The 22,478-nt window shown below is 44.6% G+C and overlaps 1 protein-coding gene across 3 annotated transcripts in view; it reads right to left on the reverse strand.

Moving 5' to 3' along the window:
• Positions 1-1,041: 1,041 nt before the first annotated feature.
• ZNF827 (zinc finger protein 827) overlaps positions 1,042-22,478 on the reverse strand; it is a 178,355-nt gene continuing 156,918 nt past the window's right edge. Inside the window, exons 10-15 of one of the 3 annotated variants that reach the window (XM_059922573.1) lie at positions 19,845-20,016; positions 18,812-18,978; positions 8,965-9,156; positions 8,416-8,602; positions 6,391-6,423; positions 4,819-4,871 (exon numbers count right to left, since the gene is read on the reverse strand). In XM_059922573.1, the coding sequence (XP_059778556.1) occupies positions 8,421-8,602; positions 8,965-9,156; positions 18,812-18,978; positions 19,845-20,016 (713 nt within the window). In that variant the 3' untranslated portion in view covers positions 4,819-4,871; positions 6,391-6,423; positions 8,416-8,420. Of the gene's footprint in view, positions 4,872-6,390; positions 6,424-8,415; positions 8,618-8,964; positions 9,157-18,811; positions 18,979-19,844; positions 20,017-22,478 lie in introns of all 3 variants that reach the window. The other 2 variants (XM_059922572.1, XM_059922571.1) reach the window with 2 other exon arrangements.

Raw genomic sequence — 22,478 nt, forward strand, 5'->3', positions numbered from 1 at the left:
ATATTTTCAATAAATACCAGTCATCCCCAAACAAACTGAGTATTTGAATCAAGTGAGAGAACTTGATTCAATCACTTAAACACAGGTACTGGATGAACAAATGAAGGCGAGAATAGTGTCTGGCCATTTTCAAAGTGGGTTCTCCTACATTATCTCATTTTATAAAAGGTAAATTTGATCTTTTTAAATGTTAGAGTGAAGCAGTTCAAAATTTCTTCCAACAAGCCAAGGACATTATACTTAGAAGCATGCAAATTGTGAACCAGGCAAAATATTCTCCTTTGCTGCTTTATATTTTTCATCAACCATCAAGGATTCATGGGGAAGTTCTCTAATGGACAGAACTTAAAAATGGATTTTTAAAAAAATTGTTTCAACATATCAGTGTGCTTTCTCACTCTCTCTCTCTCTTTCTCTCTTCTGGGCTCAGTTTCTTTCTCTGGCACCTTCCTTTGAATGGGGAACCCTTACTTGCATTTGGATAGATTATTATTTAGCTTGCAAAGCATATCATTTCCCCCCTCATTACAGTCTCATAGTTGCCAGACTTCATTAAGACAAATGGAATTACTCATCTGCTTTTCCCCCCTATGGCTATGGGGTCAATAAAATGCTGTTAAGCAGGAGAGGGTAAGGCTGGTGAACACTTTTAAATGTCACTAAGTATTTTCAGGAAGGAGCCGGCCTGCAGCTGTACTGATTGATGGATACGCTCTTGATCCTAATGGCCATGAATGATTTACATAGGAACAGTTTGCATTAGAACCATGGTTGTTCAAAACTTGCATTTTGCAGTAGTTATAACTAGTAGTGGACACTTCCTTAACTTATCTAAAATACACTGAAATGTGAAAATCAGAACAAAGCAAGACAAAACCGTGAGATTAACAAGTAGCCAAGGATGGCACCCAAGAAAGAAAAAGAAACAAGAGTATAGCCAACCTTTTTTTTTTTTTTTAATTAGAGTATATTATACTTCCAAACTGGATACACTAGAAATTGGCAATGCAACATAAGATGCAAAGGAATATACCAGTTACTGTCAAAATGACCCTGTACAGCCTTGTAATGCAAAAAGCTTTATACAATACAAATTTTCAGTAATGTACATAAACCTTGACAGTATGATCATCTGAACATAATATGAGGAGTTAAAAAAAGGAGAGAAGAAAGTGCTGAGAGCTCTAACTGCATTACTATATGGAAAAATAAGCTAGCTTTCATTGAAGAATGCATAGTGAAAACAGAATTGAAGTTAGTTGGCAGGTGACTATCTCAAAGACATTAGTGTTCTACACGGAAAGGATATCTATGGAATACATCCTTCCCTGAGTATCAAACTGCAAACCAAATTCAGGGGTACATATTACTTCGGTGGAGTCTGAAAAATGCTGTAGATTTTTCTTTATTAATAACAATAATAATAATATAAAAAGTCAAACAAACTCCAAACACACCTTTTCTCACTCAGAAAACTTTTATAATTTACCAGAAAGATGGATGACTCTTTCCAAAGTGCTAAAAAAGTTGCCCAATTACATTAAGCATGACTAAGTCATTCAAATACAAGTTCAGTGGCAAGCATCTGAGCGGTAATTGTCTCCTTCCAAAACCCTTCTTGATCTTGAAAGTTTCACCCTAGGACCTCGTATTGCACAAGTGGCATGCTGTAAAATCTGCAGTTTTAATTGTCAGGGCCGCCCTTCAGGTTTTTAACCTGCTGGTGCTCACGTGGGATTCGCCCTTCTGCCAGCCTCTGTGGGATCACCATGGCCCTCTTTCCTGACATCACTGAACTTGTAGTTGTGAAAGCACATGATTAGCCAAGTGGCACATTCTCCATTATATGGGGAAAAAGACGTGACTTTAAAAAAACCAATCCACCCATAAGCCCAGTATTCTTGGAGTGTATTGTCCATAACTGTCTATAGTGTCTTTTACTGAGACATTGATATGGCGACGTTGAATGACGTTTCAAACGTGGCCAAGAACAGATGTCTCTGCTGGAAGATGACCCAGGGTGCGGGAGCTTCCTGCCCTAGCTGGCTCAGCTTCCCTGCCCCTGGAGACATCTCCTTAGTGTAAACAGGTTTGCCAGGGCTGGATGACTGGCAAGGGAAGTGTAGCATACCTGCTAGGTCTGGGGGAGGAAGGGTGGGTATAGGGGATGACCATGGTGTGGACAGAAGGTACAGACTTCTGGACTCCTGTAGAACGGTACCAATTTCAAGGGGAGCTTTCAGTGAAGCAAACTGACTAGAGGAAGAAAATTAGGGATGCTTTTATTTTCCCCCGGTGGAATAGATGAAAAAAAAAAAATCCCAACCCTAGGATAACACATGATGGAAAACAGCAACGCAGTAAGAAAGCATTTCTCCTGTACACCAGTTCTTCAATAGATAAATAATATATAAACTTTTATATTCCAAACGTCTCATTATTATACAAAGCACATTTCTTTCTGCTCTTCAGCCTGTTTCATACTGGAAATTCTGTTGTCTTAAAAAATACAAGCCATTAACATGTTTAGCCAAAGATTCTTTTCCTTTTCTTCTTTTTAAATCACCCATTACTTTTTAAGAATAGCAAAGGGCTGTACAACCAATCTGTATCTGCTTCTTGCTGCAATAAAGTGCTGCACATAAGTTGCCATTTTAATGACCACAAAATAAGAGCTTTAAATAAGTATAAAGTTAGCTTCCTAGCAGGTTATATCTACCAGGTGTTAACAAAATGGAATACAGAATTATTAATAACATGGAGAATACCGCTATAGCCTGACGACCTGCAAACACAATGGAAACGTCTCAGGGGCATAAACTGAACGGTAGGACTAAACAGCACCTTTTTGTTGGGTCGTTATATGTCAAAGAGGTTATGACAAAAGTTTCAAACATACAGTCTACTCTTTCCATAAAAAAGGTACATTTTCTTCCTTTTATTTTATTTTTCTTTTTTGCAGATGAGAAACAAAAACTAGTGCAAGACCAAAAGCACTGTGCAAAACTGCCATTTCTTTTTTAGTCTGAGCATTTATACCCAGAATTTATCCAAACCCCTTTTAATCTCCTTGGCTGGATTTATCAACCATAAAATTTTTCAGTCATACAATTTTTCTTTTCCTGCAAACAAATGGTAACCACTGACTTTAATACATCACATACATATATATATATATAATCTGCCCTTAAAAAAATGATGCACTGTGTGTGTGTACCGTACACACTGCATACGTATGGACACACACACAAAACACACTTAAGTGTTGTGATGTTGGCTGCAGCGCTGCAAGCTATTTCTTCCAGATGGGGCTCTCAACTGCTCGCATCTTCATAACCAGAGATGCGAGCAAAAGGTCTCCAGGACTCCGTCGGAAATCTCAGGCAGCACTGAGTTGTCTACCATTCCTTCATCGCCTAAGCACCAGGCCCTACCACTCTGTAGCCACAAAATAGAGAGGGAAAGGTAATGAAGGAGCTCGGGGAGCGACTGCCGTGGATGAACAACCCAGGAGGGCAAAGAACGTTCATCCCTGTGAAAGAAGCCAGTACGAAGAATGTGCAAATGTTATGGCACACGACACACGGCTGTCTCTTTCCAAATCCACAAACGCCCACACGCCCCATTCACCCAACAGAAAACAAAATGCACCGGTACAGAAGCTTACGAGTGCTGATTGCTATTAAGGACACTCTCTTTAGGGTTTAACAAGACGAATTTCCTTTCAAAGGACGGAGAAGGGCTGAGGGTGGGAGTGTGTGGCTGGGGAGGCATGCCTCTGAAGGTAGACGGATGCAGTAGGTCACCTCTCTGAAGATTGGATAAAGCAGCTTTCAGGTCAATGCAATAGGTATACACACAGAGCCAATTCTCTATTCCTCACTAAAGATATACAGTACACGTGGTCAGACCTGGGCGGGTCTGTAGGTTTTGCAGCAACGTACACCTGCTGGGGTTGTGTTTAAGTTCTGTGAGTTTTGTGTTTTTGTCTCTGTCTCTTGGTTTTTGGTACAGAGCCCGGCTGCCCTCAGACAGTCTCCGCTCTCTCTCTCAGTCCGAGATAGGCGAGGAAGGAGTGTTTGGGGGATGGGATGATGGGCGGCGCAGTCTGAGGTCGGGGAGGGTGGAATGTGAGATCCAACTGGTTCTTGGGGTATAACATCGTCAAGGGAATGAGATGGGCGAAATCCGAGTTCCGGTACTTGTCAAAGCGCAAAGGGGAGCCATTCAAGGGCAAGGCCTTGAGTGCCAAGTTGGGCTCGGAGCCGCCGCCGCCACCGCCGCCGCGGACACCGCCGTGGGCGGCCGACAGGGCCACGGTCTGCAGAGCCTGGGAGGCGGACATGACCGACAGGGGAGACAGGAGGTGGCGGGCGCTGCCGACCACGAGGAGCGGGGCCCCGGGGCCGGCGGCTTCCTTGGGGGCCGGAGCCGGGCCCTTCTTGTCCTCCTCGGGGCTGTCCGCGCTCTGGTGCTTCTTGACGTGGCGGCTGAAGACGAAGGGGTGAGTGGTCTTGAACAGGCACTCTTCGCAGCTGAAGGTCTGGCGCGGGGCGTGCTTCAGCTTCTTGTGCAGGTTGAGATTGTCCTTGCGTTTGCAGCTGTAGCTGCACTGGTCACAGTGGAAGGGCCGCTCCCCGGTGTGCACGCGCACGTGCTCGATGAGCTTGTTGGCGGTCTTGGACAGGTAGCCGCACTGGTCGCACTTGTAGTGGTTGCCGAGGCGATGCTCGCGGGTGTGCGTCTCCAGCTCCAGCTGGTTGGCCTTCACCGTCTGGCAGATCCGGCACTTGTACTCCATCTTGTAGTGGGTCTTGAGGTGGCACTCCATTGCGGCGGGGCGGTTGGTGGAATAAATGCAGAATGGGCACCTGCGGGCGGGGGGCGGGGTGGGGGCAAAGCAAGGACAGGGGCGGGTCAGCCACGCGGGCTCGGCGGCCGCCCGGCTGCTCCCCGCCTCACCAGCCTGCCCTCGGCCGCCCGCCCAGCTCCGAGGCCCGGCCTGCCCCCTGCCCAGCCCGGCCCTGCCGCCTCCTGCGGGGGTGGGGTGGGGTGGGGTGGGGGACGAGGACCCTCTTCTGGCTCTGCGGCGGACGGAGCCGTCCCTCGGCCTGCTCGGGGTCTCCTGGCTGCACCCGCGGACGCCGGCCCCCAGGAAGGGGAGCAGAGCCAGTGCGGGAGGGGGCGCCCGGCTAAGCGGTTCTCCCCTCCGTCCTCCCCGCCCGGCCCCTCGGAGCCCTCCCCGGCCCCCCCCAGTGGCCTCGGCCGAGGGCTAACCCTCACGACCTCCCCTCGAGATGGGAGCAACACAAAGAATCGACTTTTCATGCACCACACCAAGCACACGCAGAAAGGCTAAGAGTTTTGAAGAACAGCTTATAGGGGGAGAGCTACCTCCAGCAAACAGAAAGTCGTAGGGGTCAGAATCGTGCTGATTAAAGGGTGGTTAGGACGAGAAGGCCTGGGTGTGTGTCTGCGTGTGGGAGTGTGTGTGTAGATGCAGAGACCTGTGCTCCTAAAACCTGTCTCCTACAGCCCTGGGGTCTCCATCAGGGAAGGCGGGGGGGGGGGGGGGGGGGGGGGAGGACCAGCAACGGGCTCGGCAGAAGGAAGCCCACCCACCAGCCCATCTAGGAATGAGGGAGGGGGGGAGGGAGGCGACTGCTCTCTGGAGCTTGAAGACATTATTAATGCATTATTAATGATTAGTGTTATTACGTCATGGAACTAATAATCATCCAAAGGGATCATAAATCCTCAGCGGGCAGGACCGTGTCCCCCTTTTCTTCTGCATTCTCTGCAGAGCTCGGTAGAGTACTCAGCACATGGTGGGCACTGATTCATTACTGGACTGGTCTCTACGGGTAATTTAGGCAGAGTCTATCCAGAAGGGCCGGTTTCAGTCCCAGCTCTGCCGCCTGATCGGGCCGGCTGTGCCCTGGGACAAAGCCTGGGTCTCTCCATCCTAGGCAGTGAGGCTACGCTACCCCCGAGCCTCCCGGCTGTCCGGAGGGGCGAGGAGGACGGGGAGGGCAGGTTTACGGATTCTGCTGAGCTTCGCTCTGTAGAAGCTGCCGGGCTCGAGTCGGTGGCTGATATGATAGCTGTAGCGTGTGTGCTCTCTTTACCAAAAGAATGCAAATGCAAAAGTGGCTGCCTCGGCTCTGGCCTGGCACCTGCAGGGCAGGGCCTGGGAGTGAATCGTCCTCGGAGGGTTTGGAGAGGTTTTCAGCAGAGCCCAACACACCCAGTGCCCGTGCACTGCTCCTCAGCACCAAGCCCGCCGTTAGCCTCGGAACCTCAGCTCACAGAAGAGTGCACACGAGAGAAATATAAAGCCCATTCCCAGGTCAGGTGCACACACAACCCCTACGCCAAGCTGGGCCTTACCTAGAGGAGTCTGAAACTCACCACTGTCCTGAGCTACGGCAAAAGAAAAATAATAGTATAATCTTATTTGATCTGCATTATGAACAGGATATAGAGTACAAGCAGTCCCATCACAGAAAAGCAATTTAGACATCGGCAGTCTGTTTCACGTTAAGGACATTTCTGTGACCCACGGCTCAATCTTTCTTTCGCTGCTCAGGCAGAGTGCTAAGGGTTTTCCGTGCTCCCGTTTTTTATCGTAAAGACACTCTCTCAGGCAAATTAATGCTCTGATACGGCAAAGGGAAAACGAAACAAAACAAAACAAAGACGCACTGTACAGCCAGAAGGCTTTAGCAATTTTTTCAAAGTATTCTTCTACTTGGTCATCCTAGAACATAAACTATTACATAGGGGACCATTAGCGCTGTACGGGAAGTGGGCTTTTATACCCACAAAAGCAACAGCGTTCACTCTGCATCCTCCCCAGTGGGTTGGAGGCTCGGGATTCCTTAGGTCCCCGAAGAAAGGGGGCCTGACTGGCAAAGCCACAACTGGCTGGGGCCGCAGGTAATGGGTGTGACTGGGCGTCTGGGCAGGGCAATGAGTGCTACTCCAACCACGGAAATACATGGCTTTTTTTTTTTTTTTTTTTTTTTTAAAACATGAGTACACAAATATCTAGAAAGGGACAGTGGGAATAAACCAAATCAAATTCCCAAATAAGCTCGTGCTAGGCATTTCCCATTTACTGGTGGTCGGGAATGATAATCGCCCCTCCCCCCATCCCATTTACCCACCCCTCCCCCTCCCCCCTAATCACCCCCAAGGGTGAAACAAAATGGGATCCAACAGTAGGTGTTGCTCCTCTGGGCAAGTTCTTGAGGAGGGTCCCCCTGACCAGGCAGGAGCCCGGGGAGTCCATCCTGCACGGAGCCCCCGACTCGACTCCCAGGCTCCTTCTGGGTCTCTCCACCCCTCACCCATTCAGGACAGTCATGCCACTTCTCTGGCAAGTTGTGAGTTTCAAAGATAAAAAAGGTTTACAAACAAAAGGTTTTTTTGTTCTTCTATTAAGTACAATGTCATTTTTCATTCTTTTAATAACATGATCATTTCAGCCAAACATGAATAATTATGCTTTGAAAGTGGTATGTCTTTCTGTGCCCAGTGACAGATGCTTTTTTCTCTTTACTAGACCATGAGTGCCTCATGAACAGGGACTCTGATTTCAGAAGCACTGGGAAGATTAAACTGTGGTTGTGCTCGGACGTACATTTCCCGAGGGTGGAAATTATGTTTTATTCCTTGTTTGCCCTTTAGCACCTATTATCAAGCCAGACACACAGTGCATTTGATAATAACGGATGGGTCTCTCTTCAGACCAGAGGGCTTGTTGCAAATATTGGTTAATGATGATGCTCATTGTCTAGGTCTTTGGGGATCTGTGAAGAACATGTGACCGGAAATGTCAGATCTCACGAAGGCTACACCAGGGAGATCCCAATTCCAGCTCCTGGGAAGGCATAAGGCATATGTGCTGGAAGACACGAGGCACATGATCTTTGCATGAAAAACGGTGCCTCTTGCCTGTTCACACTGGCAAGGATCCGATATTTGGGGGTGGGTGTGTGTATGGGGTAGCTGTAGTGCTTATTTAAAAGACTTGCAGCAAATCATCTAAAAAATAGAGGGTGAAGTGCAGTGTCAGTGTAATGATTTACACCTGGGGACACTAACCCCCAAGTCCCTTAAAATCAAGTCTGAGCAAAACTCAAGCAGTGTAGGATGGGTCTACCCTTGCATGCCCGTGCCGAGCTGCTTCAGCAAGTCGTCTTGTGAAATGGATTCTCCTGCTGGTATCTGCCAACCTCCTGGGGGGCAGATCTAATTCCTATCCAGCTAAAGGCAGCAGAGGTGCCTGACTAACGCCCCCCATGCCAAGCCCCCCCTTCTCCATGACCCCAAAACCTTCAGGGGAGGGGATAGGGTAGGGATGGGGAAAGGGTGTTTAATAAACAACACAGTAAAAGGTTCTGTACTTGCTTTCCTTACTTGAGCCCACCGGTGGGGACAGTGTGGCATTTCTTATGCTCCAGCAGCTGTTCGGGGGTCTTCATGAACTTGTGGCACACGTCACACTCAAACATCCGGGTGATGAGGTGGATCTGCAGATGGCGCTCAAACATGTTCTTCGTCTTGCAGACAAAGTTGCAAAAAACGCATTCGAACCCTGAAAGGACCGAGGCTGGGTGTACGGGTGCATGGGGCAGAGGGACAGGAGGGCAGGAGTAGGACAGAGACCCCCCCACCCTCCAGCTGTACCCTTCCAGGCACTGTTCCCTGCATCTCCGGGCTAAAAGGAGTTAAACATACAGCTTCGGAATCAGTGTCACACTCCCCATCTTTCCACCCCATATACGGATGCAAATCAAGCCAAAAAGCACACGTAAATTTTAGATGATACGTACTATACTGTTCCCAGGCCTAATATCTGTTTTCCAACGTCACTTCTGTCAAGGGCTTATTCTCAAGACTGGGTCATCCCCGCCAGAGTGGGTAGGGTTGAGTAGACCAGCCCACCTCCTCCCTTACCTTTCTCTGGCTTTTCCTCACTATTCAGTGAGGGCTGGCTCCCAGGCACGACAGAGATGACCAGCAGGTTGTTTCCGCTCTTGTTTTTCTGGGAGCTGTCTGAATCGTCTTTGCTGTTGGCTGAATCACTCAGAGCTGAGAGGGAGGATGAAGAGGGGCTGTTTGATTCACTGGGGGTCTTCCTGTCTTCCCCTGAAACATTAAAAAAACAAACAAACCCAGGTCTGTTATTTAGGAGATGAAAACCCTAGAATAATAGCAATTATGGGTGGGGGATTTGGGGCCTCATGTCTACATCATCATTCAGGGAGCACAAGCTGAGGTTTCCAGCTCTCCCAGCGCTGGATCCCAGGTCCCAGTCACCTATGGTGATGACACTTGTGGTTCTTGGGCCAAGAGTAGATATTCAATTGGCAAGTGTTTATTGGCGTCTCAAAAGAATTAAAATAAAATGACAACAATAGCTAAGATGAATGTGTTACCAAGTTCTAGAAACTTTAGATGCGTTAAATGGGTTATCATGCTTTAAATGCGCTATCTCATTTTATCCTCTCAAAAATCCAACGAGGCATGACTATTATCAACCCCATTTTACAGACTAGGGAAGGGAGGCACAGCCAGGTTAACATGGCCTTGGTCACATGGCTAGGAAGTGGTGGAGCAGAGATTTCACTTGATCAGGCTCTAATGTCCATACTCTTCATCAGGGCACAGGACTCTCCCTCAAAACCAGGAGTAAACAAATCAAGAGGCCACTGAAATCTAGTGTCAGGGGACTTCTGCTACCATTCAAGCTGGAGTTTCAGAGACGGGATTTACCATTGCTATTTATCAACTGACAAAAAACAGACAAAATTTATCAAACAATAGTTTTCACAACATTGGACATGAGGCAATAAAGAGGAGTGACCCCTGAGAGAGAGGAAAGAAAACAGGCCGGCTCTAGGTTTGCCCTGCTTCCTGCCTTGAGAGACTTTCCTTTCCAGGCTGCAGTGCAGGGTTGGGGAATGGCCTGGCAGACCTACTGAGTTGAGGAGATAGAGCTGAGGGTCTGAGGAGATTAACATGGCTGGACTTTGCAGGACAGAACACCAGAGAGGAAAGAGCAGCACAGGAGAGGAACCTGGAGACCTGCAGAGGGTCCCTCAAGGACATTCAGCAGAGTAGGGGTCAGAGCATGTGTGTGAGGAAGCTACCCAAAGTTAGAGGGAAAAAAGCCATCTGAAAGGCTTAGAGAACAGTGTCTGTTTCCACTGGCCAAATTAGAAAGACTCATAATTCCCAAGGCATTGAGTAGAAAACTGAGGAAGATCTTTGAATAGAGGGTAATGATTAGCCCTCGATGGAGCACTGCTCCAGACCTGCCTAACAAATCATAAAAACAAGACCTCAGAAAGATCAAAGTTGCCAAGTAATTAACTGAATTCTAAGACAAAGGTCAAGAATATTTATAGGAATATAAAATATACAGCACCCAACAAGGTAATAATCACAACGTCTGACATCCAAACAAAGATTATCAGCATGCCAAGAAACAAGAAAACACAACCCAAAACGAAAAGAATAATCAGCCAATCAAAACTGACCCAGAACTGACAAAGCTGTTAGAATTTGCAGACAAAGACATAAGAGCAGTTATTGTAACTGTATTCCACATGTTTGGAAAGTTAAGTAGAGACATGAAAGATATAAAAAGATCCAATCCAAATTTCTAGAGATGAAAGTTACAGTGTCTGAGATGAAAAATGCACTGGGTGGGATTACCAGCAATTTAGACATGGCAGAAGAAAAGATTAGTGAACCTGAAGAAATAGCAATAGAAATGATCTGAAATGAAACACAGAGGAAAAAGAATCACAAAAATGAAAAGGGCATCAGTGAGCTATGGGACGCCTGCAGGTAGCTTGATAGAAGTTCAACTGAAGTCCCTAATGGGGTAGGGAGGGCAGAAAAAATATGTGAAAAGGCCAAAATTTTCCCAAACTTGAGGAAAACCACAGACCCACAGATCCAAGAGACACAATGAACCCCAAAGATAAAGAAATCTATACCAAGGGACATCATAATCAAAATGCTCAAAATGAGTGATAAAGAAAAATATCCTAAAAGCAGCCAGAGGAAAAAAGCTACATTACGTGCAGAGGAACAAAAATAAGCATGACAGCAGATTTCTCACTGCGAGCAATGCAAGTGAGAAGTAGTGGAGTGACATCTTTATAAAGTACTGAAAGAAACAACTGTCAACCTGCAACTTTATACACAATGAAAATATATTTCAAAAATGAAGGCAAAAAAAGGTCAAAAGAATTCATCACCAGCAGACCCAAATTATAAGAAATGTTAAAAAAAAATTCTTCAGGCAGAAGGAAAATGACACCAAATATAAAAAAATGATCTACACAAAAAGAATGAAGAACACTGGAAATGATAACTGCATGGGTAGATAGATGAATTTTTCTTTCGATTTAAAATCTCTTTAAAATATAATAAAAGTAATTTTGTTTAAAAAATAATAACAAAGTATTATAAGGTTTATAATAGGTAAATGTATGACAACAATAACATAAAGGCTGGGAGAGAAGAAGTTATTGTGAGGTTCTTATACTACATATGAAGAGGTATAATATCACTTGAAGGTAAACTGTAATAAATAAAAATGGACATTATAAACCCTAAATAACTGGAGAGCTATCCATTGTAAATGTTCAAGAGACTCAATATTGTTAAGACATCAATTCTCCCCAAGCCAATTTAATGCAATCCCATAGTTTTAGGCTAGGGTTGAAAATATAGGGAGACTGTGCTTCCCTTCCCTTCAAATCAGCCAATTAAGTAATCTAGTGATTTTAAACTCTAGAAACAAAGTTCCTTTATTAGGAGATTAAAAATATAAATCATATTTTATATATAGGCATAAAAAATCCAGAAGTAAACAAAGCTGTAATGGTGGCTACATCCAGCGTATGAAATGATCAGCCTTATGCTTGTTTTCTTTTATTTGGGTTTTCAACATTTTCTGGAGTGACCATAAATTACTTGTCTAATTAAAAAAAGTTTGTAAAATGAGGAAGGGAAAATATTTACCGGCTTACAATGTTTTCAAGTCCTGTTCCTGTCAGAGCTGCACTTATGCCCAGAGCACCCAACCCTTACTTCAGTTGACAATTTAAATTTTCCTTTTAGTTTTACTTTTTGGGCACACCCCACGGCATGGCATGCAGGATCCTAGTTCCCCAACCAGGGATTGAACCTGCGCCCCCCTGCATTGAAGCTTGGAGTCCCAACCACTGGACCGAGGGAAGTCCCAAGTTGACAATTTTTAAAATCTTGTTGCTTAGCAGAAGTGAACTTGGTTCCTGGGCAGACAGTAGGTGACCTCACTTACTGACCCACGAGAAGGGATGGAACATACCTTTAGAATACATTCCTCCCTTGGTACAAGGAAAGCCAGCACCATGATTGCCAGTGTCTTATCTAAATATTGAACCAGTTCAGTCACATTTTGTAGGCAAACAGGATATTTTCAGGGGGGGCCCTGAGTCCCTGACATTGCTTCACCAAATCCATCCTCTAAGACTAGTCTTATCAACAGAATATTACGAGTGATTACTTTAAACTAGTTTTTAGAATTAAAACAGATAATTTTAATTACCATCTTTAAGAGTAGCTTCAAGTACCCTCAGGCTTACGGCACTGGGGAGAGCTCCCTAAATTAATAAATGTATAAACATAGAGGTGCCACGGCAAACGCTCTGGGCTACAGCATGGGGAACAGCCCAGCCCACGCGCTCTGTAATCCCTCATCTACACAGCTTCCTCTCCCCTCAGTTCACACCTCCCCTTGCTGTATCTGTAGGGAGTGACCCAGGGCGCCCTTGTCAACCCAATCCAAGGCTCACTGCAATCCAAGCCATCGCTGATCTTCGGCATCGCAAAGATTTTTGGTGAAGGACACCTGTGCACAGGTAATGCAACCTCAAACACTGGGACAGCCAACGGAAGAGAACGTGAACAACCTAAATATTTCATAATTTAAAATGACACAGATTGAGAGACTGAGACCAGAAAACAGTACCCACCCTCTTGCTGCCTCAATACGAACAACATTACATTTTTGGTGTTCTTTTTTTTATTTTTGAAAAAGTGAGCATCTTTATTTTAAAATTGTTGTTGTTAACTGCATAGTGGTTAAGAATAAGCATTTAAGACAAATATCACGGGCTTCCCTGGTGGCGCAGTGGTTGAGAATCTGCCTGCCGATGCAGGGGACACGGGTTCGAGCCCTGGTCTGGGAAGATCCCACATGCCGCGGAGCAACTAGGCCCGTGAGCCACAACTACTGAGCCTGTGCGTCTGGAGCCTGTGCTCCGCAACAAGAGAGGCCGCGATAGTGAGAGGCCCGCGCACCGCGATGAAGAGTGGCCCCCACTTGCCGCAACTAGAGAAAGCCCTCGCACAGAAACGAGGACCCAACACAGCCAAAAATAAATATAAAAAAAAATAATAAATTTAAAAAAAAGGACAAATATCACATGATATCACTTATATGTGGAATCTAAGAAAAAGGGTACAAATGAACTTCTTTACAAAACAGAAGTAGAGTCACAGATGTAGAAAACAAACCTATAGTTACCAGGGAATAAGTCGGGGGAGGGATAAATTGGGAGATTGGGACTGACATATACACACTACTATATATAAAATAGATAACTAATAAAAACCTGCTGTATAGCACAGGGAACTCTACTCAATACTCTGTAATGACCTATAAGGGAAAAGAATCTAAAAAAAGAGTGGATAAATGTATAACTGATTCACTTTGCTGTACACCTGAAACTAACACAACATTGTAAACCAAGTATACTCTGATAAAAAAATAAAGAAAAAAATAAAGAATAAGGACTTAAGATCCAGAATACCTGAGTTTGAATGCCATCTGTTCCACTCAGTAGCTGTATGACCTGGGACAAGGTATGTACTTTGTGCCTCAATTACCTCATCTGAAAAATGGGAATAATATCAGCACCTGGCTCATATGTTTGTGGTGAGGCTCAGATGGGTTTTTTTTTTTTTTTTTGGCTGTGTTGGGTCTTCGTTTCTGTGCGAGGGCTTTCTCTAGTTGTGGCAAGCGGGGGCCACTCTTCATCGCGGTGCGCGGGCCTCTCACTATCGCGGCCTCTCTTGTTGCGGAGCACAGGCTCCAGACGCGCAGGCTCAGTAGTTGTGGTTCACGGGGCTAGTTGCTCCGCGGCATGTGGGATCTTCCCAGACCAGGGCTCGAACCCGTGTCCCCTGCATTAGCAGGCAGATTCTCAACCACTGCACCACCAGGGAAGCCCCAGATGGGTTTTTATATGCAACGTGCTAAGAACAATGCCTGGCTCATGGTAAGCATTATTGAAAAATATATTATTATGTTATAAAATATAACATATAATATTTACAAAATATAATAATAATGATAACGAACACTTTGTATTTTCCCATGCTGTTTTATATACCTGGCACACAGTTGGTGCTCAAAAAATTTATGAAAATAATTATGAATTAATAGTTTTAAATGATATGATTATATCCATGGGGTAAACTTATCCTACTCTACTTAAATATTTCCTTAAAACTGAATTTTAAGTTAAAATTAATATTCCACTGGATGGTTTTTTTTTTTTTTTTTTTTCCCTACAGATAAATTCCCAGAAGCAGGATTACTGGGTCACAGCGTATTACATTTTCAAGGCTCTTGGTATATACTAATTAGTTTTCAAAAGTTCTACCACTTTGCAAGGCCATGGCCACAGGAGGATCGGCAGCTTCTGGCAACAGTGGGTGACATTACAAGACGTGCTCCTAACTTAATAGGTGAAAGATAAGCCACTTGTGAGTTTTAGTTTGACGGCTAGCGAGCTTGAACATTTTTCCTGATGTTAAGTCCTTAGCTTTTATTTCTTTTATTGTGAATTGACAGTTCATGTCCTTTGTGAATCCTTTAATTGGAGACCTAAAGTGTTTCTTACCAGTTTATATGAATTTTCCATGTTGTAAATAGATTAGCATTTTGTCATTTTTACAGACACATTTTTTCAGACTGTGGGTTTTTCTTTTCCTTTTCCTTCTCTTTTGCTTTGCTTTTGCAAACAGGAGAAATTTTCCTGTGTCAAATCTCCTGATTCTTCTCCTTCGTGATTTCTTCTGTCACTTAAGCTTTTACAAATTCTTCTTACTCTGGAAGTTTGAAAAATATTCTATTTTCTTCAAGCCTTTCTAGGGGTGATTTGTTAACAGGGATTGGGTAAGTCATGTGGCACTTATTTTGGTGTCAATGTGACGTGACATACAGATGGTTGTATTTTCCAAATAGCTATTCAAATTCCTCAATGCCATTATTGCAACATTTAAAGACTGCAGCAAAATTTGCACCAGAGGGAATATTTTATCTTGCTGATGTTCTCTGCAGGGACGAGGAGCTGTGGAGGAAGAGGGTTAGGGAGAGTCACTGAAGAAACACTAAACAGAGGACAGTTCCTCAGATACCTGCTCAGCACTTCATTCACAAGGGTGCCTTGGGTAAGAGTAGCCAGTAAGGAAGTATGAAGAAGGATGTGGATTCTAAGAAAGACTGAGTAAAAATCTGCTATTCATTAAAGCTCATCCCATACGTAGATCACAACTTTACTAGGTAACAAGAAAGCACTTCAGATCTCCTAGGGTACTGAAATAAAAGATGCCCATTCCTACGACAGGTAAATCAAATGAGGGAACAAGGCTCACAGAATTAGAGAATCTCAGGCCTGTCTGGCATCTCCTACTCATTAAAAAAACTCAGGGAACAGATGGAGGCCCAGAGAAGTTAAATGAGTTCTTACATTCCCAGAGCTATTTACAGTAACATGGGGTCTAGAGCCAGGATCTAGAATTCAACGTGTGCTCTCCTCCATCCCAAGTGACTTCTTCCACATAGAGTACAGGCAAACCTCAGAGACATTGATGGTTCGGTTCCAGACCACACCAATAGAGCAAATATTGCAATAATACAAGTCATATAATTTTTTTGGTGTCCCAGTGCATATAAAAGTTATGTTTACAGTATACTGTAGTGTATTAAGTGTGCAACAGAACTATGTCTGAAAAAACAATGTACATAACCTTAATTTAAAAAGACTTTATTGCTAAAAAATACTAACCATCATTTGAGCCTTCAGCAAGTCTTGATCTCTTTGCAATAGTAACATCAAAGATCACTGATCAGAGACCACCATAACAAATATAATAATAATGAAAAAGCTGGCAATATCGCAAGAATTGCCAAAACGGACACAGAGACATGAAGTGTGCAAATGCTGTTGGAAAAATGGCACCATTAGACTTGCTCGACGCAGAGTTACCACAAACCTTCAATTCGTTAAAAAAAAACCCAAAAAAACCTGCGAAGCTAAATAAGGCAAAGTGCAGTAAAACGAGGTATGCCTGTATATACATAAGTTAGTAGACTCTAAGGTCAGGCAAGGGCCACGTTTCAGTAGTTTTCTTACTTGGCGTGCACATGTGTGTGTAGATGTGCTTGCACACTTATATTCATTCACTGGATGAAGGCTTACTCCCCACCTACACTGTGCAGCCACTGCTCCAGGTGCTGGAGACACAGCAGTGCCTTACATAAGCTCCTCATTCTCAGGAATATATATTGTTATCTATACTATATAGCATACATACTGCTTTATATCATAACTTTGCAATTACACAGCTTACTGATTACAGATGTAGACTGACATACTTTGGGTTAAATTCAAACACCTCAAAGCAGCAGCTAAATACGAGAAACCCAAACTGTGGGGCCATAAGCTTATAACTGGGGGTCAGCAAACTATAACCCTTGGGCCAAACCTAGCCTTGAGTTTTTGTAAAGCAAGTTTTAGTGGAACACTGCCACGCCCACTCATTTGCATATTGCCTACGACCACCACGCCCACTCATTCGCACATCGCCTACGGCTACTTTCCATCCAATGGCAGAGTTGAATAGCAGTGACAGAATCTGTATGGCCTGAAAGCCTAAGATAGTTACTACCTGGCCCTTACAAAAACCTTGCTAGCACCCCTGGCTTATAAAATAGGATAGAACCTTATTGCCTAATAGCAGCAGCACTAAAGGCTTCTACTGCGTTACAAAAGAAACTTCTTTAATGCATTTCACTCTGGGCTCTCTGTGCTAACAAGCAAGAATGTTCTTTCCAGCTAGATCAGGGGTCCCACCATCTCAAAGGGAACAAGATCTTCACCGTGTTCCCTGTAGCAATTAGGAGGTCAGTGACCTTGCGTCAGTTGCTTGTGAATGTGAAGTTTCCAGTGATGACAATTAAGTGGTTCTAAGTCCAACATCTTTCCAGCCATTATGGTTTCTATAGTTTTCTTGAGGTGGGGTGGAGAGAGCTGTGGCTAGGGGAGGGAGGAGAGAAGTTCTTAACTGGGTTTAGGCATACTTTGGGGTGGAGAGGGTGAGAAGAAAGGAAGTGTAACAGACAAGAGGAAAAAAAAATCTGAAAGCCAGTGGAAATGGAAGAGAGGCTGGCCTTTCCCTCCACTGGCCACTCCAGAAATGCTGAATTTCATTTGTCTCAATGCGGGTTTCCCAGCTCACCCGCTGCCCACAGTACTAATATGGTTATGGTCAGACAACTGACTGTAAAAACGGCACCTCCTCACTCAGCATAACGGTTCTCTGCAGACCTCCGAGTCATAGCTGTTCCGCTTACTGACAAAAGCAAGCTTTTATTGCTGCTGGCACCACGGAGCCAAAGCGGCCAGTAAAGCACAGAGAGATTCTCCTCGGCCGTGCACATTGTCAGCTCAGCTGTCAGGGAAATTCCCCTTCCCGAATCCTTCAAGGGCCGAGGATGCAAGGGGCTGATCCACCGCCCAGGGCTGGCAGTCAGCAACGTGAGCTCATGACTTGTAAGCAAAACGCAGGGGGAGCTCCTCTCCGTTGTCACTTAATGACGCCACGCTGGTGTCATCTGTAACCATTACTTGGGAGAGGACGATTGCGTGGTGAAGTCCAAATGTTAACATCATTAAATGGATGAAGTTAACCAGTATGGCCAGAACCTTAAAGGAAAGGAAAGTGCTGGCAAAGTCTTGGCCGCAGGCTAGAGAGCCACTGAGTTGTTTCAGGAGAAGCTGGCTTTCTTTGCCCCTGAACAGAGGTGCCATGCATCATTCTGGGGGGGGGTCAGGGCTGCAGTTTCAGGGAAGAGGGGCAGAGCCCGCAGAACTAGGTGCACAGGGCTCTGGCCCCGCAAGACAGAAAGGGGCAGCCCTCTGTCCAGGGTTGCCTGGGGCTGTCAGAACAGCAGGGTCACAGAGGGTGGGCTCTAGCATGAAAGCGTTCTGGTCTGAGTATCTGCAGTCACTTCCTGGTTGTAGACCTTGGAGAGAACACCTGACCTCTGTTAAGCCTCAGTTTCTCACCTATGTGGTATGCCCACGATGGTACTGACCCCAGAGGGTTGTTCTAAGACTTAAATGAGATCTGGGGCACAAAGGTGCAAGCCTGGGACGTCATAAAAGCTCCATGACTGTTACCTACGATGGTGATGACCAGGATGAGGAACAAGCAAACAGCCCTCGCCTCTCCACCGCACCTGAGCCGGTGAATCTGTCAGATTGGCGAGGCATAAGCCAGGCCGGGCAATGGCCTTGTGGATACAGAGGGATGCGGCTCTGCTACCCTGAGGAAGTCCCTCCTTCGGGAAGGAAGTGTCAGTGTCGCACGGCGATGAGGACGCCCATGCCAGGTGGGGCGGCGGGGGATGGAGGAGAGGCGAGTGAGAAGGGCAGACGGGGAGGGTCACCTGTGTGCTTGGTGCCGATGTGCGCCTTTATCTCCGTCTCCTCCATGGTGACGAAGTCGCAGGCTGTACAGCAGATGGAGAACATCCACTGCTCCTTGTCGACGTGGAGTGACATGTGGCTGACAAACTGGACGTTGAGCTCCGTCTCAAATCCGCACACGTGACAGCTGTACGGGACGAGAGAAGGGTGAGCTTCTCAAGGGAGAAGCACGCGGTACACTCCGAAATCTGGACCTTGACACGTGTTTTCCTCCCACCAAAAGGCTTTGCTTTAGAAAATTCTTCCACTTTCTGGGACACCTCTGAAGTGGTCACTGTGCCAGACAGACTCAGTGCCAGCATAATGTAACAATCCCATTCATGCTATAACTATGCTAAATAATCATAAAGTTAATTTAAAATTACAGATTCCAGATGCTGTACATTAACCTAACTGATTCCTCCGGGCAAAGAGATGTGGGGCAGCCTTGCCAAGACATCAGCAGAGCCAGTGCGCTGATAAACTCGGGCAGGATTCGATAGCAAGCCTGAAAACTCGGGATTTTATAGCAAACAAACCGAATATTGATTCACGGTTGAATATGGAAGAGAAACATACCATTCCAGGTACTAAAGGATAGCACAGCCAGGGGAAAGTATGCAATACTTCCAGGGCTATTCCTTCAGGGTTCTCAGATTCATTTCTCCTTAGGATAATTCTCAGGAAGCAGCGAGGTGCTCAGTGACAAAGGTGGGAGCTTCCCAGCTGCCCAGACCTCACAGCTAATCACCCCTGAGCCCTGCCACTCTCCGGACTCCGCCCCACAAAGCCACCTCTAAGACCTCCTCCCTTTTAATTAACTCTCCCAGGGTCACCCAAGCCAGGAAGGAGTCAGTGCAACACAGGGTTCAATCCAAGCAAAGTCAATATTAAAAGGAAGCTGAGCCCTGTGACTGAGAAAAGACACTTTGTCATGTGTGCCCTAGCAGATGGGCAGGGAGTGTTCAAGAAAGTCTGGGCAGCCTGGACCAGCAGGTTCCACGGGCAGCTCACCTGTAATAATAAGGGTGCTTCTTCCCATCACTGCCTTCAGAGGTGACGGCGCTGACGATGTCCTCGGTGTCCGTACTCACCAGCTTCACCGAATGGACGGTCAGGTGCTGGTTCAGGTTTGCACGGCACTTAGCAGCATAGGGGCACAAGTGGCATTTGTATTTTCTTTCCTCTGGGGGAGAAGGGACAGGAAAAAACCCAAACCACTCTCAGAAATGAAATCCCAACACCTTGCAAAAGACCACTTAAGGGTATCAAGGAAAGGAGGGTTCAAATCTCATTTCCAGTGGGGACAAAGGGAACACTTTGGAACTTTAAATATCTAAAAAGTCTTCACATGGCAGGTCGCTTCTGCTTTCAGACTTTCAAAGGTGAAAGAAAGTTCCGGGGCAACTGGACCATCTGCTTTTTCCTGGAAACCTACAGGCCCCTCTTCCTGATAACGTGAGCTCCATGCAGGCTACAAGAATATTTTGTGTGTGTGTGTGTGTGTGTGTGTGTGTGTGTGTGTGTGTGCGTGTGTCCAAGCCCCGACATGTGTCAGTCCAGGGTGGGTGCTGAGCTGACGAAGGGGTTGTGGAACAGCCTTCGCAGGACTGGTGTGTAAGAGAAGCCCCATCATTTTTCCTAAGCTGCAGGCCTGAGTTAGCCAAGAAACAAACACTAATGAAATTAAAGGGACTCAGATGAAATAACTTAATTGGAAATTTTCATGCTACATAAATAAAATAAAAAACTTTAGTTGATTTCTTAATAGAAGCCCTTTCATAAAACTGACGATGTTTCAGGGCTGTTTCCAGAGTGGCATTCTGAATTCATTTGATTAATTAAGGAAATTAAAGGAGCAGGCTTTGCTTTTAGGTACAGATCAAGGTAACAGATGGTAGCAGAGGAAGGAAAGAACAACTTCCTTTTCTGTCCTTAGTTCTGAATTTGTAATAGTGGGCTCACCTTAAAGAAAATACCTGTCTTATCTACTTCACGGGAAAGAGTGTGGAAAAAGATTTGCCTGCAACAAAATGTAAGGCATCATTATTATTATAGGTGGTCCCCAGCATCTGAGGTGCTGGTGGCCCGGGCTTCGCGGGGCGGGGGAGGAGCCCTGCAGTACAGATAGAAGAGAGTCTTTTCCTTAGAATTTGTGCATTTGTATTAATAAGTGAGGTTGTTAAGTTTTGGTATTAAGGTTATGATTTCTTCATAAAGTGAACTGTTGAGCTTTCTATCTTTTTCTATCATTTGCAAAAGTTTAATAATATCAGAATTTCCTAGTCTCAACCAGTTAAAAAGAACCCAGCTGGGAAAGTTTCTGGACCTGATGCTTTTATTAATAGTATCTCCATCATCTTTCCAAATTCCCCTTTGGTAACTGATTTACTTAAGTACCACCATCTCCCCCTAACCCAGCTTGGGTCAATTTTGGAAATTTTGCTTAAATTATCTATGTCTTCTAAAGTTTTCCGTTGTTTTTCTTTGCCATAGAGTTGCCCTTATTTTCCAATAATTCTTTAACAGCATCTGTGTTAAGAATAAGGCTTCCCAATCTAAATGTCCATCAACAGGTGAATGGATAAAGAAGATGTGATACATATATACAATAGAATACTACTCAGCCATAAAAAAGAATGAAATCTTGCCATTTGCAGCCACATGGGTGGACTTGGAGGGCATTATGCTTAGTGAAATAAGTCAGACAGAGAAAGACAAATACTGTATGATATCACTTATATGTGGACTCTAAAAAATACAACAAACTAGTGAATATATCAGAAAAGAAGCAGGCTCACAGATATAGAGAACAAACTAGTGGTTACCAGTGTGGGTGGGGAGGGGCAATATGGGGGGGAGGGGGAGGTGCAAGCTGCTGGGTGTAAGATGGGCTCAGGGATGTACTGTACAACACGGGGAATAGAGCCAATATTTGGTAATAACTGTAAATGGAAAGTAATCTTTAAACATTGCATAAAAAAAGAATTAGGCTTCCTTTTTCATTGCTAATTTTGAATATTTCTGCCTCCTTTTCCTTTCTTAATCAGACTTAAAGGGATTTATCTATTTTATGGTCTTCTTCCTAGATTTTGTTCTTCTACTAATTCTTCAAGATGAGTGCTAAGTTCCTTTATTTTCGTTTTTCTTCCCTTCTAATTAAAATGTTTAAGTCTATAAATGTCCCGTGGACCAGAGCTGTAGCTATTCGTTCCAGGTTAAGGATGAATGTTCCCCTTTCATTCCTCCTAGATGTCTGGAATTTGTGATCCTTTCCTTTGATCCAATTAGGTAGGACAATTTATGGATCCTTGGTTATTTTAAATTTCATTTAAGTATGCTCAGAGAATGTGGCTTGTAGAACCTCTACTTTTTTTAACATGTGAAAGTTTTCTTTGTGGCTAAGTATATGACTAAATTTTGTCTTTAGTGGTTTAATAGATAAGATTAAAAATATTTAAAAAATATATATATATAAAGAGAAATTAATCTTGCCATACTAATACTGTCTTGCCTTTTTAAATTTTGTGAGATACAAAACTTTTATTTTCTTTACCATTTTGTTTTGTGTTTCCTGTAAATAAGACACATTTGAATTTTTAACAAGGCTGATCTACAGTGTAAAAATTGAAATAGTTCATTTTTTAT

Source organism: Balaenoptera ricei, chromosome 5 (assembly GCF_028023285.1).
Source record: "Balaenoptera ricei isolate mBalRic1 chromosome 5, mBalRic1.hap2, whole genome shotgun sequence".
Classification (NCBI taxonomy): domain Eukaryota; kingdom Metazoa; phylum Chordata; class Mammalia; order Artiodactyla; family Balaenopteridae; genus Balaenoptera; species Balaenoptera ricei.